Below are 16,806 nucleotides of genomic sequence, written 5' to 3'. Positions count from 1 at the left end.
GCCTGGAGGACCAGCAGGGACTGCCGCACTTGCCCAGCTCAGCACATGCCAAGTCAGGCAAGCACGGAGTTCCGCAGACTGGAGTCCAGGAAGCCAAGTGGGGGGAAGTCCGCTGGACTCTACCCCCTTCCTGGACTCCTGCCACATCCCTAGATAAAGGTAATGGGGACCAACTGGTTGACACAGAGGAATGGAATGGGAGGGGAAGCCAAGACGCCAGTGTCTCCTGAGGCTAATCTCACAAGCTTCACAGTACGTGGCATTAAAGTCTGATTAACGTTAGGAGGATTCTGGAGAGACAGTGGAGTTCAGACACAGTCAACCACAGATTTATGTACACAAAAAATAAATACATGTGGCTGGTGGATGTTGGCCACAGCAAAGACCAGGAGGAGCAGCCAAAGCACGCTCTGTAACTCTTACGATCAGGAGCAGTCATGGGTGGAAGATGCTCCCGATCTCGTCTGATCTTGGAAGCTAAGCAGGGTCAGCCCTGGTTAGTCCTTGGATGGGAGACCGCCTGGGAATCAGGCTTCCTGCATTGAGCAGGGGGTTGGACTTGATGGTCTTGTAGGCCCCTTTCCACCCTAGGATTCTTTGACCTTGAGCAAAGGACTGTATGTGCCCGATCTCGTCTGATCTCGGAAGCTAAGCAAGGTCAGCCCTGGTTAGTCCTTGGATGGGAGACCGCCTGGGAATCAGGCTTCCTGCATGGAGCAGGGGGTTGGACTCAATGGTCTTGTAGGCCCCTTCCCACCCTATGAATCTATGACCTTGAGCAAAGGGCTGGATGTGCCCGACCTCGTCTGATCTTGGAAGTTAAGCAGGGTCAGCCCTGGTTAGTCCTTAGAAGGGAGACCGCCTGGGAATCAGGCTTCCTGCATGGAGCAGGGGGTTGGACTTGATGGTCTTGTAGGCCCCTTTCCACCCTATGATTCTTTGACCTTGAGCAAAGGACTGTATGTGCCCGATCTCGTCTGATCTCGGAAGCTAAGCAAGGTCAGCCCTGGTTAGTCCTTGGATGGGAGACCGCCTGGGAATCAGGCTTCCTGCATTGCGCAGGGCGTTGGACTCGATGGTCTTGTAGGCCCCTTCCCGCCCTATGATTCTATGATTCCATGACCTTATACCAAGGCATGTGCATCAGAAGAAAAAAAAAGCCTGAATGGTGAAAAGCCATTTTTGCGTACCTTGACTAATATTTTCCCTTTCAGACTCTCTGGGGAAGGCAGTTTTGTGAGGTCTTCGTTGCTCACTGAAGACAGGTCCAGCTTGTCCCCCAGGATTTCAGTCAGATACTGGGCCATCTTTTTCTGCTGGGTAACACTGCAGTGGTTCTCAATTGACAAAATGACAGGATATCTGTGGGGAAAGGCAGAGGCAGGGGGACCCAAACAAGCAAGAAACGTTAGGTCACACACATATATTACTGGCTGATATATAGACACCGTCATATTCTTGGATCCAGCTGCAAAGTGCAGACCGTGAGAGAGTTTGTACCAACCCAGTTTCCAGCAAGCGCGAAGGCTTAGCCGGTGAGGACTCTAATACTTCCTACTTTTCTTTTATATATAAGTCTTTTTCCAGCTTCTGCCCCTTAATCTTACTGGGCTTTTGATGACAGACTTTCTCCTGCCCTCCTGGAAAGCCCCGCACGATCAAGAGACTGCAGAGGGGCAGCAACGTGTCTCTGAGTGCAAAATAGAGGGACACATTGCCACTACCCAAAGCAGGGTCCTAACAGGTTGAGCAATGAGTCTTCAGTTCTCTGTGCCCATCAGAAAAACAGCCCAGTTTTCTGTGTGTCGTGCAGCCTGAATTCCATCTCCCTTAATACCCATCTTTCCTTCATTGAGTTAAAGATTTGCCACTCCTGGATAATGTATCACAAAAACATGGTATACAATGGCTTTCCTGTACTCCCAGTACCCCCTTGTTATCTCTAAACCTGTGCACAGCAGCAAGCCAAGCTGCACGTAGCTTGCTGGCAGCCTCTGAGCTGGTCCTTAATATCACTTAATTATCACTTTTATAATAGTGGCCGGCCTTGTGGCTTGTTCTGTTCTCTCCCCGCTACACGCATTTTGCCTGAATGTAAAAAGCTCCTGCGAAATTCAGAGTATTCAGAGGTGATAAACACCGAGATAAACTGTCTCATAAATAGGACTGTGGTTGGGGAAAGTGCAGAAAATACTGCCCAATTTATTCCCTGTGCAGGCATCTAGGCTGCTTACAATCAGCCATCGGACTACTCCAATGGGAAACAGCCAGGAGCATCTGCATGCACTGAGCAACTTAGGTGATTTTTTTCTCACCACTTTCCTTGTACTGTGTGCCTGAGAAGGTGGCTCGCTTGAATCGTAGGCATAAATTGGTATTTGTGCTGTTGTCCTAGAGTTTGTCCCCTACCATCAGGACGGTCACCCCCTTCCCCTGCCATTTCACTATCCCATTCGCATGTGGCAAAATGGAGGGTGACATTTTGGGGGAAGCAGGGGCAAATATCCAGGGGTTGGAGGCAACTGTATCCCTGGCAGGGGCCAAATTTCTCATGGAGGCTAGCAGCTGACATTTTAGTTTCCCAGAATGCCACAGGTATAGCGCTATTCTGTGGCATTCTGGGTAGAAAATGGCAGCTGGCAGCAAGGTTTGCTTCCCCCCCCAAAAAAACCCCCCTTTGCCCTGATACAAAACTACAACTGGGGAATTATGGGAAAAGAAAATGGCGGCCACTGGCCTCTACCTCCTTTGGGTGGCTCTGCTACCATTGCTGCTAAATAAAGAGGCAGCAGAAAAACAAAAAGAAAAGGAAAACCACTGCAACCACCCTGAATTTTCCATGTAATCTCACCCCCACACACACGAATCTGAGGATGACTTCTCAAATTTTTGAGTTCTGTACCAAGAAAACCTGAACTTTGCCATCCTGTGTAAGTTCTGCAAGCTAAGAAAATCATGCCAGCAGGGTTTCTTTTGTATTGCTGATTCTGGTTTTGCCCGTCATAGACAGAAGGACAAGGGAACTGAAAAACCACTACTGGAAACCACCTTCCATTTTTGCTATATGTAGAAGTGGGGCAGTGGAGGCTGCAAAAAGGCCTGGGGGGGATGGGGGGAGATGCATGTAACCCTGCGTAATAGTCTTGGGAATACCAAACTGGAAGAGTTCACGCCCCCGTCTCTCCCGATTTCCAAAATTGACCCCCATCAGGACAAGGCACAAATAATAAAATAAAGGAATTAACCGTCATAATTTTTCACTGGGATAACATCCCCCCTCCCTATCTACATTCAGTTCTTAAAATGGAGGGTCCACACGAATACATACTCGCTCTTGATGAAGGCATATTTGTTGATGGTCTCAATCACATCTTTAAAAAGGATCTTGGAGGTCAGTGTGTAACCGTGATGGACTATCGGCTCACCTTCGGGCCCATCCCAACAGTCAACTGAGAAGGGAAAGAACCAGAAATTTACATTTAGGGTTCAGATCCACAGACTGCTTCCCTCCCCAATCAGCAGGTATTTTGTTTTCTTTGGGGAAAAGCATGTGATGGAAGACTTCCTGTCTCTGCCACTAGGGAAACAGAGCCACTTTCAGCTTGGGGGCTTGGGTTGATCTGGGATCCTGATAATGTCAGGGCCCAGTCAAAATAGATTCTTTTATTTGAATTACAAGGTGAAATGAAGCCACTTGTGCAAAAGGATGACAGTTTCTTGACAGAAAATAGATGCAGAATAAATATGCAAAGAAAGCTCACACCTCTCATCAGCCGATGAAGTTGTCAGATCTGAGTGTCTATCTGGGTCCCCAAGATGGACAAGAAGGCATTCCTAGAGGGAGGCACAAGTTTCTCCAGGCTGGTAGCATGCTTTCCCCCATGGAGAGAGACCAAAGTACAAAGCCTGCAGGTTGGATTTTATAGGTCTCTTCTCCCTCTAAGCTCAGGAGCTGACAGGCTACCTCTGCCCATCCCGGGGGGTGGGGGGGCTCTCCTTCCTGTGGGAAGTGAAACCTATCTCGTTTTCTAGGAGCTGACTTCATCTGGTGGGGCAAAACAGCTTCACGGTGAAAGCTGTAATTTACTAGCCTGTGTGAGAAGCCCACACTCCTTATTAACTATCTGTCGGTTACGCCAAACTACACAGGTCTCTAGGTGGTGTCAGGAATGAATCTGAGCGTGTGGAGATGTCTGGCAGCTCAGAGTCAGGATTGGAACAGCTAGAACAGAGGGAGGAACTCTCCCTAGTGTAGGGATGGCGGAGAATTCCGCCACGGGCTTCAATGAGAATCCGCCCCCCCCGGAGTCCGTGGTGGAATGGACCACCCCACCCCGCCACCCGCGAAGTCCGACCTGGCCGGATCCTACCTGGCAGGCTGGCACCACCAGCTCCGGATCCGGCCAGGTCCGTCTGCTGCCCCGTGCGGATGCAAAATGGTGTCCGGCATAGCCGACGCCATTTGCGTCCTTCCCTTTTTGCCGTGATAGGCTACGTAAATCTTTACATAGCCTATCACGGCCAAGGGAGGCACACAAATTTGTGTCCATAGACCAGTCGCGGCCAGAAGTCCGGCAGCGCCAGCTCTGCGGACTTGCCGCTGAGTGGAGCTAGCCAGGGAAGATTCTGGGGGGGAGGACCGGATCGCCTCCCCCCCTGCGGACCCCCCAGCGGACCCAGGTAGGTGGGGTCCATACACCCCTACCCTAGTGAGCCCAGATACAGCAACACTTTCTTCCCAAGACCCTGACACACAGATGGCCCAGCCTGAACAGCTCCCGCATCCCTCCAAGTTTCGGGGGAAGAGGAGGAGGAGGGTGAGGGGCGTGACTTGAGGGATGCTAGGGTCCATTGCAGAATGAAGTGGGAAAAGTTACGGGCAGGGCTCAGACGCTCCAGACACTCATGGAAGCCAATGTAGGGAGCCACCCTAAGGGAGGGGCATCCCTGCCAAGCAGGTCTGGCTGTGAATTTCATGCCCAGACTACTGGCAACTTCTCTAACTTCCACTTCCTCTCCTCTATTGGTATTTGTAGATGTGTGGATTAGCTGGTTCGATGCAGTCTGAGAGTTTCCTAGAATCTGCATTTGTAAAGAAGCGAGTCGTTGACTAATAAAGTAGTGTTGGCCTGAAGCTTTGTTTCCTGGAGTGTGTTGATTGCAAAAGGAGAGGACAAAGGAACGTGACAGGTGGCTACCAACAGCATACAGGGATGCTGTGAAGTCCACCTTATTGCTCACCAACAAACTTGCTACAGGGCCAATTCCATTTCGGAGAAGCTCTCCGGAGCTGCATTCCAGTGCTGGGCGGGGCCAAAGGCAAAGGGGCATGGCCAAAGTACCAGTATATTTTAGCTTAATGCTCTTCCTGTCAGTAACTAAGCCCTAGAAGAGGGATTTCAGCCTTTTAGAATGGGGGAAAATCTGCACAAAAGCTGGGAAAGCACCCAATGATGGGTGTTTAGGGGAAGGGGGCTTGGTCATCTGGGGAATGCTGGGACCCCAGAAGGATGAGATTGCGTACCCTGGGCCTGAGCAGTTAAGAACATAAGAACATAAGAAGAGTCCTGCTGGATCAGAGCAGGGTCCATCAAGTCCAGAATTCTGTTCACACAGTGGCCAACCAGGAACCCACAAGCAGGACATGAGCACAACAGCACCCTCCCACCCATGTTCCCCAGCAACTGGTATACATAGGCATACCATCTCTGGTACTGGAGGTAGCACACAGCCATCAAAACAAGTAGCCATTGACAGCTTTCATGAATTTGTCCAATCCCCTTTGAAAACCATCTAAACTGGTGGCCATCACTACATCCTGTGATAGAGAATTCCATAGTATAACTCTGCACTGGGTGAAGGCCTTCCTTTTATCTACCCTGAATCTCCCCCCAGTCAGCTTCATGGTATGCCCCGGGTTCTAGGATTTTGAGAGAGGGAGAAAAATGTCTCCCTCCCCACATTCTCCACACCATGCCTAATTTTGTAGCCCTCTATCATGTCTCCCCTTCCCCTCCTTTTCTCCAAGCTAAACAATTCTCCCAATTCTCCAGATTCCAGGCAGGAGTCAGCAATAAAGGCAACTTCCTCTGACTCACAACCATCCCCTCTTTTAAGGTGATGGATGGAAACCAGAAGCTACGGAATGCACAGATTATTCCACAGTGCGCAGCGGCAGCGGTGTGTGTTTAAACGGGTCAATGGGACGTATGCTTCAGGAGCTTTACCTTCTACGCAACGGCATCCAGACTGCAGAACCCAAGCGTACATGTCGACTCTGGACTGAGACATCAGCTGGTCCCCCATGAGGTAGGTGTTATGAGAAGAGGTGATGAAGTAGTGGCTCAAAGGATGAGCCATGTCTTGGTTGACTTGGTAGTGTTCTGGGTTGAAAATGTCCCCAGCTGGGCTGCGCATGTAGTTGGTGAATCCTGCAGGGTTGAAGATCAGGTAGGGTGAGTGGCGATGCGATTGATCAGCCCATGTCGTGCTGCGGTTAGAGTCATGGACTAGGGCTGTGAGGCCCGGGATCATGCCACAAAACTCACTGGGTGACCTTGGTCTGGTCATTTGTTTTTGTGAATGGCTGTGAACTGTCCAGACAGCTTCGGCTATTGGGCAGTATAGAAATGAAATAAATAATAATAATAATAACCTCTCAAGCCTAACCTACCTCATAGAGTTGTTGTGAGGAGAAATTGAGGGAAAATGGGAGATTAAGCCCTGACTTGGATGCTCTCAGCCACAGCTGACTGCTTCTTCCAGAAGAGCTGACTCCATTCTGACTCTTCCCCTTATGATACTGTAGGTTTGAACAATCCATGTGTTTGGGCTAAGGTAGTAAAACATGGATGCTACTTCTGTGTAAATGAGTTGCAGGGTGCCTTCCAGCCTGCCAAGATGGAAGGCACCTGTTCATTTCAGCTTCAATCAAACACGCTGTTGTGACTAAGATGTCGTTTTCATTGCAAAATGGTGACATCTGGAGAATAACTGCTTTCCAGTCTGCAAAAATGTCCACAGTTGCAGAACAGGGTGGTTTTTATCAGAATTCCTCAAACATCCCTACAGAACAAGGAGGTTTACAATGGAATTGCTAGGCTATGTCCTATCAGGGCAGCGACCCCACCCAAGGTGGCTGCATCACAGGCCATATCAGATCATGGCCCCGGGACTGTGCTTAGACAACAGAGTGACCCTAAGGATATCAGAACCTAAGAAGAGCCCTGCTGGATCAGACCCAGGGTCCATCTAGTCCAACATTCTGTTCACACAGTGACCAACCAGATGCCCAAAGGAAACCCACAACCAGGACAGGAGTACCACAGCACCCTCCCGCCCAAGTTCCCCAGCAACTGTTGTACATAGGCAGACTTATACTTGAGGTAGCATAGAGCCGCCATTCTGTGCAAAATGGCAGCAGTAAAGAGGCCCATGGATGCAACATTACAGGCGTAAATGGTCTAAATAGACCATTTATGCCCGTAATGTTGTGTAAGTGAGCCTCTTTATGGCTGCCATTTATGTAAAATTGGCCTTTACGGAAAAGGCCAAGCCACCATTTTGCACAGCATGGTGGTTTGCTGGAGCAGCGGGGCACACAACAAGTCAGGCAAGCATGGCAGTCTGACAACTCCTGTCTGGGGGCCCGAGCTGGCGGTAACCTGTGGATCTCGAGCCTGGAACCGGACTCTGCCACCATCCCTGTTCAAGAGCCACTGTAGCTTTAAGGTTCTGTGATAAGCATCCTTTCTTCAAACAGCACAGTTCAGGGAATAAGAAGTCAGTGCTCTTCCCACAGAGCTCCCAGTGTGAGAGATCTGTTCCACACAGAGGTTGTTCCCTTGGTCCCAGGTGTGCAACAAACTAACATGCAATATCCGCCCCGCTTCCTCTCCACACACACGCACAATATCATTCCAATTGCTCACAAAGGGTAGCTGATGGAAGCTCAGCTTTCTGTTTAGAAAAATTATCCAGATCAGCAAATGCACCATAACAAAAAAACGTGTTCTTCCACGTGATCTTTGACATTTGAGAGGGCCAGGCCCATGGAGAATTGATTTCGCCATGAAGCATAATTACGCCCGGAGAGCCTGGCTGTGATATGCAAAGCTACTTGCGAGATGGAGCAAAACTACCCAAGCATCTTTTAAGCTGCCAGAACTTTTCCTGGGTTCCTCCAGCAATCTTTCAATGGATCCCACTGGGGGTGACAGATGTGGATTTCAATGAGGCAAATGCTTTCAAAAGCAGGTACACCAGCCCAAAGCTTTGCCTAATGTGATTTCTCTGCTCCCAACCCCCCCTGAAAGCCAGACTGAAGCTTTTAGAGCCTTTCATCGGACCTTTCTAATGATTTGCCATTGGCTTTTTTGTTTTCAGCTGGGTGATCTGCGTTTTCTGACTCACATCCACTTGGCTTGGTATAGAGACTTCCTAACCTTCCACAACAGTGTTTTTGCTGTTTGACTTTGTGTCTGCTCTTGGCTTGTGACAGCTTTGTCAATTTTTGTTGCTATAGATTTCCTAGCAACCTGGCTTGAAGTGTATCACCTTGGATGTCTGACGTAATATATGTGTGTGTGTGTGTGTGTGTGTGTGTAATTGATGTCTTCAGTCACATACAGTCAGGGCCAGAAATATTGGAACAAGGATAACTGTTTTGGCAGTTGGCCTCTGTATACCACCACATCGAAGTTGAAAGGAAACACACCCAAATGGGAGCAAAGTCAGGACTTTCAGTTGTAATTCAAGGGGCTTGACAAAAGTGGGGCACTAACCATTCAGGAAGGACAGCCAGTGGCATACACACACACCCATCATTGGTGGCTCATAATGGAACAAACCAACATCATTTCAAACTTAAGGGTCGCCTTTAATACCTGGATGAAAATCCTTTGCAGTCAATGACTGCCTGAAGTCTGGAACCCATCAACATGACCCAATGCTGCGTTTCCTCCCTTGAGATGCTTTGCCAGGCTTTCACTGCAGCTGCCTTCAGCTGCTGCCTGTTTGTGGGTCTTTCTGCCTTTAGTCTTGTCTTCAGTAAGTGAAAAGCATGCTCTATTGGGTGGAGATCAGGTGACTGACTTGGCCATTGAAGAACATCCCACTTCTTTGCCTTGAGAAACCCTGGGGTAGCTTTTGCTGTATGTTTTGGGTCATTATCCATCTGCAATATGAAGCAGCGTCCTATCAGTTTGGTAGCAGTCGGCTGAATCTGAGCAGAAAGTATAGCCCTATACATTTCAGAATTCATCCTGCTGCTTTTATCAGCAGTCAGGTCATCAATAAACACCAGTGAGCCAGTTCCATTGGCAGCCATACATGCCCATGCCATAACACTGCCTCCACCATGTTTGACAGATGATGTGGAATGCTTTGGATCATGAGCTGTTCCTTTCCTTCTCCATACTTTTCTCTTCCCATCATTCTGATACAAGTTAATCTCGGTCTCATCAGTCCAAAGAATCTTATTCCAGAACTGGGCAGGCTTTCTTAGGTGTTTGCTGGCAAAGGCTAATCTGGCCTGTCTGTTCTTGAGTGTTACCAGTGGTTTGCACCTTGTTGTGAAGCCTCAGTATTTACATTCATAAAGCCGTCTCTTGATTGTAGATGTTGACAATGACATGCCTCCCTCCGCAAGAGCATTCTTGACCTGGCTAGATGTTGTGAGAGGGTTCCTCTTCACCATGAGCAGAATTCTGCGGTCATCCACTTTAGTTGTCTTCCGTGGTCTTCCAGGCCTTTTGCTGTTGCTGAGCTTGCCAGTTAATTCCTTCTTTTTCAGGATGTTCCAAACTATTGTGTTGGCCACTCCCACTGTTTTTGCGATCTCTCTGATGGGTTTATTTTGTTTCCTCAGCCTAATGAGGGCCTCCTTCACTCGCATGGACACATCTTTGGACCTCATGTTGGGGGTTCCAGTGAACAGCTACCATATGCAAATGTAACACTCAGAACCACCTCCAGGCCTTTTATCTGCTTGATTGGTCATGGGGTGCCCAGGAAACAGGCCACACCTGGCCATGCAGCTGCTTGTCAGCCATTCGTTCCATTACTTATGAGCCCCCCAATGATGGGGGTGGGGTGTATGCCACTGGGCGTCCTTCCTGAATGGTTAGTGCCCCACTTTTGCCAAACCCCTTGAATTACAGCTGAAAGTCCCGACTTCGCTCCCATCTGGGTGTGTTTCCTTTCAACTTCAATGTGGTCGTGTACAGAGGCCAACTGCCAAAACAGTTATCCTTGTTCCAATATTTCTGGCCCTGACTGTACATGTCGCCCTTTACAAGAGGTTGATTTTTAATACCAACATATGGAAATTATTCAGCAGCTGAGTTTAAGTCTCCATGGTTATTACGAACAGCATGTAAGGACTTGGGATCTCTCCGCTCCCCCAAAGATTGGATAACTTTGTTATCATTAGGGGGGTGTGGGCCCCACTCTGTCTTACCCTGAAAATTAAATAGCCTTTTTGAGCTGAATGCTCAAAAAAACAGCCTGAGGACTAGAATGTTTGAAAGGCCTTACTGTGGAGAAGAAAGAGGGAGTAACAGGCAAGGTGAGAGGAGATAATGATTCAGAGGGCAGGGAGGATGTGGGTGAGGTGTAAGCCCCCATCCTTTGAGTTGGGTTTGAAGGCAATTTAGGCCATCAGGAAACCACTTTAAAGCATCCCTGACTGATGGCTGTCCAGTCTCTGCTTGAATATCTTCCAAAGACTCACTCCATTCCTAGTTATAATCATCAGGCCAGCACCAGTACGTGGTATCTTTGGGCAGCTGCCAGAGCCCCAGTGTGCTGGGGAGCCCCCCACCCCCGACACCCTCGCTTTAATATTTTTTCCCAGCCTAGTGCTCTGAAGTAGCGCTGGCCAGGTGGGCTGAAGTGACCATTAAAACTTCCCACAATGCTCCAAAGAACAGTACATCAGTACACCCTGCCCCCTCACAGCCAGCATGGAAAGAACCGCACTGGCTGCTCTCCAACGTTGGAGAAGTGACCTTGAAGAGGGGGGGAAAGGGGCCGTTCCAGTCGGCAGGGAGGGGAGGAGACCAGAGAAGCCAGGATACGAGTAATCCTAAGCCTCTTTCAGCCTCCTTCCCTCCCCCTCCCAAATGTCTTCATCTGATGGGCAGAAATGCCCGTCTAGCGAAAAATGCAGGGTGGGATGACAGGGAGGCAAAGATCACCTCTGCTGCTGCTACCGCCCTGCAGTGGATGACTGGAAGCCTCCAAGTTGGAGAGCTTCCGATCACTGAGAGTGCAATCGATAGGGAGGCATGGATCAATGTGGCCAGACCTACCTTCCTTGGGGAGGGTGACAGCCAAGCTGGGTAAGTCTTCCTGGCCATCGGCCATCCAGGAGCAGTTCTGGATCCAAGATCCATCAAGCTATGTCCCTGAGCCTTCAGTGGGAGTGCAACCCCACCCAGGCCTTATTGGGGTGGGGGGCAGTGGGACAGACTAGCCACCATGAACTTGGTTTTCCAGTAGAAAGAATCGTCGGTATATTTTCTTTGGCTGAATCCGTTAGCAGGGATCGGCTGGCGTTGAGCCTTCATTTATCTCTCCATTTTCCCCGCCTGACTTCTTATCAGAATCAACAAGGCATGATCATTTTTCAAGCCTGATTCTAACTTAATCCAGTCGCATGAAATCAATAACTTTAAAGGCTGCTGTAGCTTTGCGAAACAACAGCTTCAGAAACAGTGGACATCTGCAAGAGGTGGGGATTAGGCACTGGGGAGATGGGAACGTTGCTCACATTTCAGAACACATGTCGGAAAAGAAAAGGCCAAAGGATGCATGTTTGCAAGTGCCGTCTTGATCGTTGTTCTCCCACAACTACCAATATTCTGTGTTCATATGCAAAAGTCATTGCTTTTATTTTTAGCTTGTTTGTTAACTTAAGCTTGGGGGGGGTACATAAGCCTTGAAATTGGGTTTTGGCATGCAAATGCAAAACTGGTCTTGGCTGGAGTGCTCATTTGCAGTACAAATGCCCTTCCCCATTTTCTCTTCCACATGAACACTGATCAGATATTAATTTCAATAATGGGAGGGAGGCTCACATGGCATTTAAACTAGTGCTGGGCCAAACTTTTCAGCCCATCTTTTTTTCTGCAATTCATGCGGCAGTGAAAAGAAAACGCCTCCAATGTTTTTGGGGTGGGGGGAGAAATTAGGCCCCCAAAACCAGAAGTCATCTCAGTATCCTCCCCTCCTTGCAGGAAGGCGTTCACTGTTTTGGCATTCCAGCCAGCCATGCCCTTCTCCAAGACAGCCCATTCCGTCTTCCCCCTCCTATTTTTCCCCCAGCTGACATTCAACATGGCTACTGAGCATGCTCAGTTCTCACTGGGCCAATTATTTGGATTATTATTTGCCCCCTTTGCTTTTATTATTTTAATATTTGCTTTTGTATTTCTGTACATTTTGTGGTTCCCTCAAGCATGCTTATACCTCCACTTTGCTTCCCAGTCCAGTTTTGGCTCCATTTATGTTGGCTCTTAGATGGAATGATTTGCTATGAATTCAACAGGATTTTCCCATAGACACACACACACACACACACACACACACACACTGCTGGTCTTAATGACCATTATTCCTGAAGTCAATAACACTGACGTCGCAGCACTGACTCACACTGTCAGGGATGAGTCCAAGAGCCTTGAGATGTTTGTCAGCTCCAATTCTGAATCAGAGTTGGAGCACCTAGATCAGAGGCCAGGGGAGGGACCTTCCCTCGTGTGCCAACATGCTGGGAGAGAGTCCTCCCAAGACCTTGACCAACAGATGGCCCAGGCTGAGTCCCTGCCTTCTCCTTCCACTGTTAGAACTCAAGTTTCTGAAGAGGGGGAGGAGGAAGAGGAGCATGACTAAAGAGACACTAGGGCACGTCGCACAGCAAAGTGGGAAAAGTTAGGGGCAGGGCTCAGACACTCTGCCAGGATAGCCAGTCAACATAGGAGGGAGCCACCCTAAGGAAGGGGAATCCCTGTGAGGCAAGTCTGGCGGTGAGGTTCATGCCGAAACTGACAGCAACTTCACTACCCTCCAGTTCACCTCCTCTAATTAGGGGTTGCAGATTAGTTGTTTAGGGGCCTGAGGCCATCTGAGAGTTTCCTGGAATCTGCATTTGTAAAGAGGCGAGTTTCTAGCAAAACAAAGTTGTATCAGCTTGAAGCTTTGTCTCCTCATGGTAGAGATGTCAGAGAATTCCACCACAGATCTCGGTGAGGCCAAATGCCAGTGCATTCGGCCCCCGAAATCCATGGCGGAACGAAGCCCCCCGCCCCACCACCCTGCGAAAGGCACGCGAAACAGGACACTTACCTGGTGTCATTCGCGCTGCTTTGCGAACGGCGGCCGCGTCTGCAGCCACCATTCACTTCCCTATTTTTGCCGTGATAGGCTATGTAAATACTTACATATAGCCTATCACGGCCTCCGCAGGGACGCAATCACGGCAAAAAAAGGGAACGTAAATGGCGGCCGCCATAGCCACCCCTTTTTTTGCCGTGATAGGCTATGTAAATATTTATGTAGCCTATCACGGGGAAAGACAGGGGCGCAAATGGCATAGCGGCCGCCATTTGCGCCCCTGGTTTTTTGCCGTGATAGTCTACAGAAATATTTACATGGCAAAAAAACAGGAATGCAAATGGCAGCCGCCGTAGCCGCCGCCATTTGCGCCTGCAGGCTCCACGCGGTGCCTGCGAATGCACCCGGCCGGCGGCTCCGCGGAGTTGCTGCGGAGCGGAGCTGGCCAGGTTAGGATTTTGGCCCCCGCCACGAATCACCCCGTCGAAAAGGTAAGTGACTTTCGTACATCCCTGCCTTGTGGTGTTGACTGTGAAGGGGGAAGGACGATCCATTTCTGACACACACATGACATACCTAACACCAGTGGGGGCTGGGGGCTCCAATTTCTGTGGGGCTGTGAATCCATTCCATGTTTCAGTCAGAACCAGCCAGAACTCTAAAGGAGCTATCCAAGGTGCTGAACCCTATCCCCCAAATAGGTTCAGCACTTGGGATAGCTCCTTTAGAGTTCTGGCTGGTTCTGGCTGAAACACGGAATGGATTCACAGCCACACCAAAATTGGAGCCAGCAGCAACCACTGCCTAATGCATCATCCAGTAGACATAAGGTCTAGTTTAAGTGAATACAACAGGAGATGAGTCAAGCAAGATCAGGTTTAACAGGGTGCGTGGCACACGAGCAGTGCTAGCCAGGGCTGCCCTTGACAAATGAATCCACGCCTCATTCCATAAGGGGAGAGCATAGCTCTACTTACAGAGCACCTTGCGAACAAACTCTGCCACGTCTTTCGGAGGTGCTGAAGTAGAATGCTAAAAAAAATTTGACGACGTTAATTAGCATGTGCTTTGCCCATCAGCTCAAATATAACGAAAGGAAAAATAATCATTTCTACTGGCAGCAGGAAGCTAGAGTTCACAGCCTTGATGTGAGAGCAGCTAAGTGACAGTTTCTTAGGGTGTATTCCAAAGAAATGCTTCCCACACTCTTCCTTCCCAGCTTGGGAGCTGAACTGGAAGCAGGGAAAGTGGGTAAGCTCAAACGCAAACACACCGGAAGGTGGAGAGGGGTTGTGCAGTGCCATGGAAGCAAAAGGCTTCCTGTTCAGTGAATGCGCAGCCCACAGAACAGTCAGAAATTGCAATGGGGCAGTGTCTGAGTTTGGGGAGAACAACAATTGATTTGGAATTATATCTGTTATATGGGGTAAGAGGGATTCCTACATCTCTAAGATGCTGTGACGGAAAATTGCTTCAAGGGAATGTCTACTAGGAGAACACCCACACACACACACACACACACACACACAGCCGATGTTCCATCTCATACCTTTTAAGGCTATTCTTTTCAGGTCTCACGGAACTTTCAGGTCCCGCAGCAGAACAACAACAACAACAACAACAACAACACACCATCAGTGTGCAGGTACTTTGCAGAGTAGAAGAGACTGGATCTTTGCCACCTAGTCCTTTCTAAAATCTCTTTGCCCATTCTAATCTCAGTTGATCAGGAAAACAGTGTGGTTCTCTCACTCCTCCTGCATCTTGCCCTGTGTAAGAACCACGATGAGCTTTTAGATCTACTCCAAGAGGAGGTGGTTCACCTGCTGCTACAATGCACAGGCCTTTTCTTGCTACTGTATCTTGGGAACTCCATTCAGCAGACTTTAAGAAACATTATCATCTTCCAAAAGAAAGTGAAGGCTTTCCTCTTTTGGAAAGTGTTTGAATTGGAATGGCATGATGTTTTCAAATTGTCCTGGATTTTTATGAGATGCATTTCTTTATTATTTCATTTATTTTATGGAACTGGACCACACCTGGGGTTTGTAGGCTAGAGAAAGGTGGGTAGGAAATTGACGACAACAACAACAACCCCATCCTGAAAATTGTTCCAGAAGGAAAGCCAAATTAATCAGGATCAAGAAAGATGCCCATTCTTCATGGAAGATCAGACAATATTCAGTGAAAGCATCCAACATTATCTAACATTCAGCCACTCTCAGTTCTGCCCATAAAAGTAACTGGAATCTTACCGTCAATCCCAAGAGCTCCTTGTTTCTTGTTCTCTGGACATGGTTCAAACTGATTGATAATTTCCAGGCAATGATCCTTGGTAACATTAATCATCTAAAAACAAAAAGGAGGTATTGGGTGTGTTTTGTTTTTGTTTTTTAAGGTAGAGATTGAAACCAATCCATCCACTAAATAATGCTCTGCTTCCCCTCTCTAATACTTCTGCAGCTGGACTATTTTCTAGCTTTGCATGATATATTTCCACCCCTCCTTCCAATCATCCAATGAGATTCCCATTGCTGCCAATCAATGTCAGCTTTGATAAAGATCGGTCTGTCTGGCGTAAAAGCTACGATCCCATCAACAACCGTCAGACTGTCCCTAGCAGAAAGCATGGATTGGGCTTGCTAGGTCAGTTTCATTCCAAGTGGCACTCAGTACCCAGGGGACATCAAAATGGCACAACACTGATTGCCCGAGTCTGGTGAGATGGTCCCTGTGGTGAGATTACACAGTTCGATTCGGCTTGTCAAGAAATTACGGCTGACGTTCTGGACATGAAGAAGGGGATGAAATAAAAGTGATAATAAATGAGTGGGGACCCTCCAGAAATAGCCCAGATGGATTTTATTACACTTATTATGGAAGTGGTAGGGCAGAAGACCTCAGTCTCTGGGAAATGGTGTATGGAAAATGGTTTAAACAATATTAAGGGAGGGGAATTGGCTTGTGTAGGCATGAGCTTCCCATGAATCAAGAATGGACACTTTTGGGGCGCTGTATCCCGAGGTTCTCAGGAGTCTATTCAAACCCAAAGTGCAGACAAACAGCTATAGCTGATGCAGGTAGATTACTACTAGCAGTGATGGTGGTAATAGTTGTGTTCTATTCTACAACAGTCAGGACACTTCTAGAGTACTGTGACTAGCTTTGAGTGCCAGACAATGTTGCCAAACTGGAGCATGTCCATGCGGGGTCTGAAAACCAAGTCCTATGAGGAACAGTTGAAAGAGCTGTTTAGCCTGGAGAAGATTAAGGGGAGATATGATAATGGTCTTCAAATAGCTGGATGGCTATCATGCAGAAGATGGAGCAGAAGATGATACTCCAGCGGGCAGGACTAGAACCAATGGGTAGAAGTTGCAGGGAAGAAGATTCTGGCTGAGTGTTGGGAGAAACTTCCTAACGGTAAGAGCTGTTCAACAATGGAACAGAAAGTCTAGAGAGGGGATGTGC

General features: G+C 48.5%; 1 protein-coding gene across 1 annotated transcript in view; it reads right to left on the bottom strand.

The window, feature by feature from the left end:
- Positions 1 to 16,806, bottom strand: part of PLCH2 (phospholipase C eta 2) — a 144,058-nt gene that overhangs the window by 91,197 nt on the left and 36,055 nt on the right. Inside the window, exons 6-9 of the mRNA XM_084822068.1 lie at positions 15,591 to 15,684; positions 6,228 to 6,431; positions 3,329 to 3,449; positions 1,191 to 1,362 (exon numbers count right to left, since the gene is read on the bottom strand). Of these exons, the coding sequence (XP_084678194.1) occupies positions 1,191 to 1,362; positions 3,329 to 3,449; positions 6,228 to 6,431; positions 15,591 to 15,684 (591 nt within the window). The remainder of the gene's footprint in view (positions 1 to 1,190; positions 1,363 to 3,328; positions 3,450 to 6,227; positions 6,432 to 15,590; positions 15,685 to 16,806) is intronic.

This window comes from Heloderma suspectum, chromosome 15, assembly GCF_057233095.1.
Source record: "Heloderma suspectum isolate Gila_16-S chromosome 15, 16-S_ref, whole genome shotgun sequence".
In the NCBI taxonomy this organism is placed as follows: domain Eukaryota; kingdom Metazoa; phylum Chordata; class Lepidosauria; order Squamata; family Helodermatidae; genus Heloderma; species Heloderma suspectum.
Note: the sequence above shows the minus strand (reverse complement) of the source record. Positions and strands in the feature narration are given on the sequence as shown.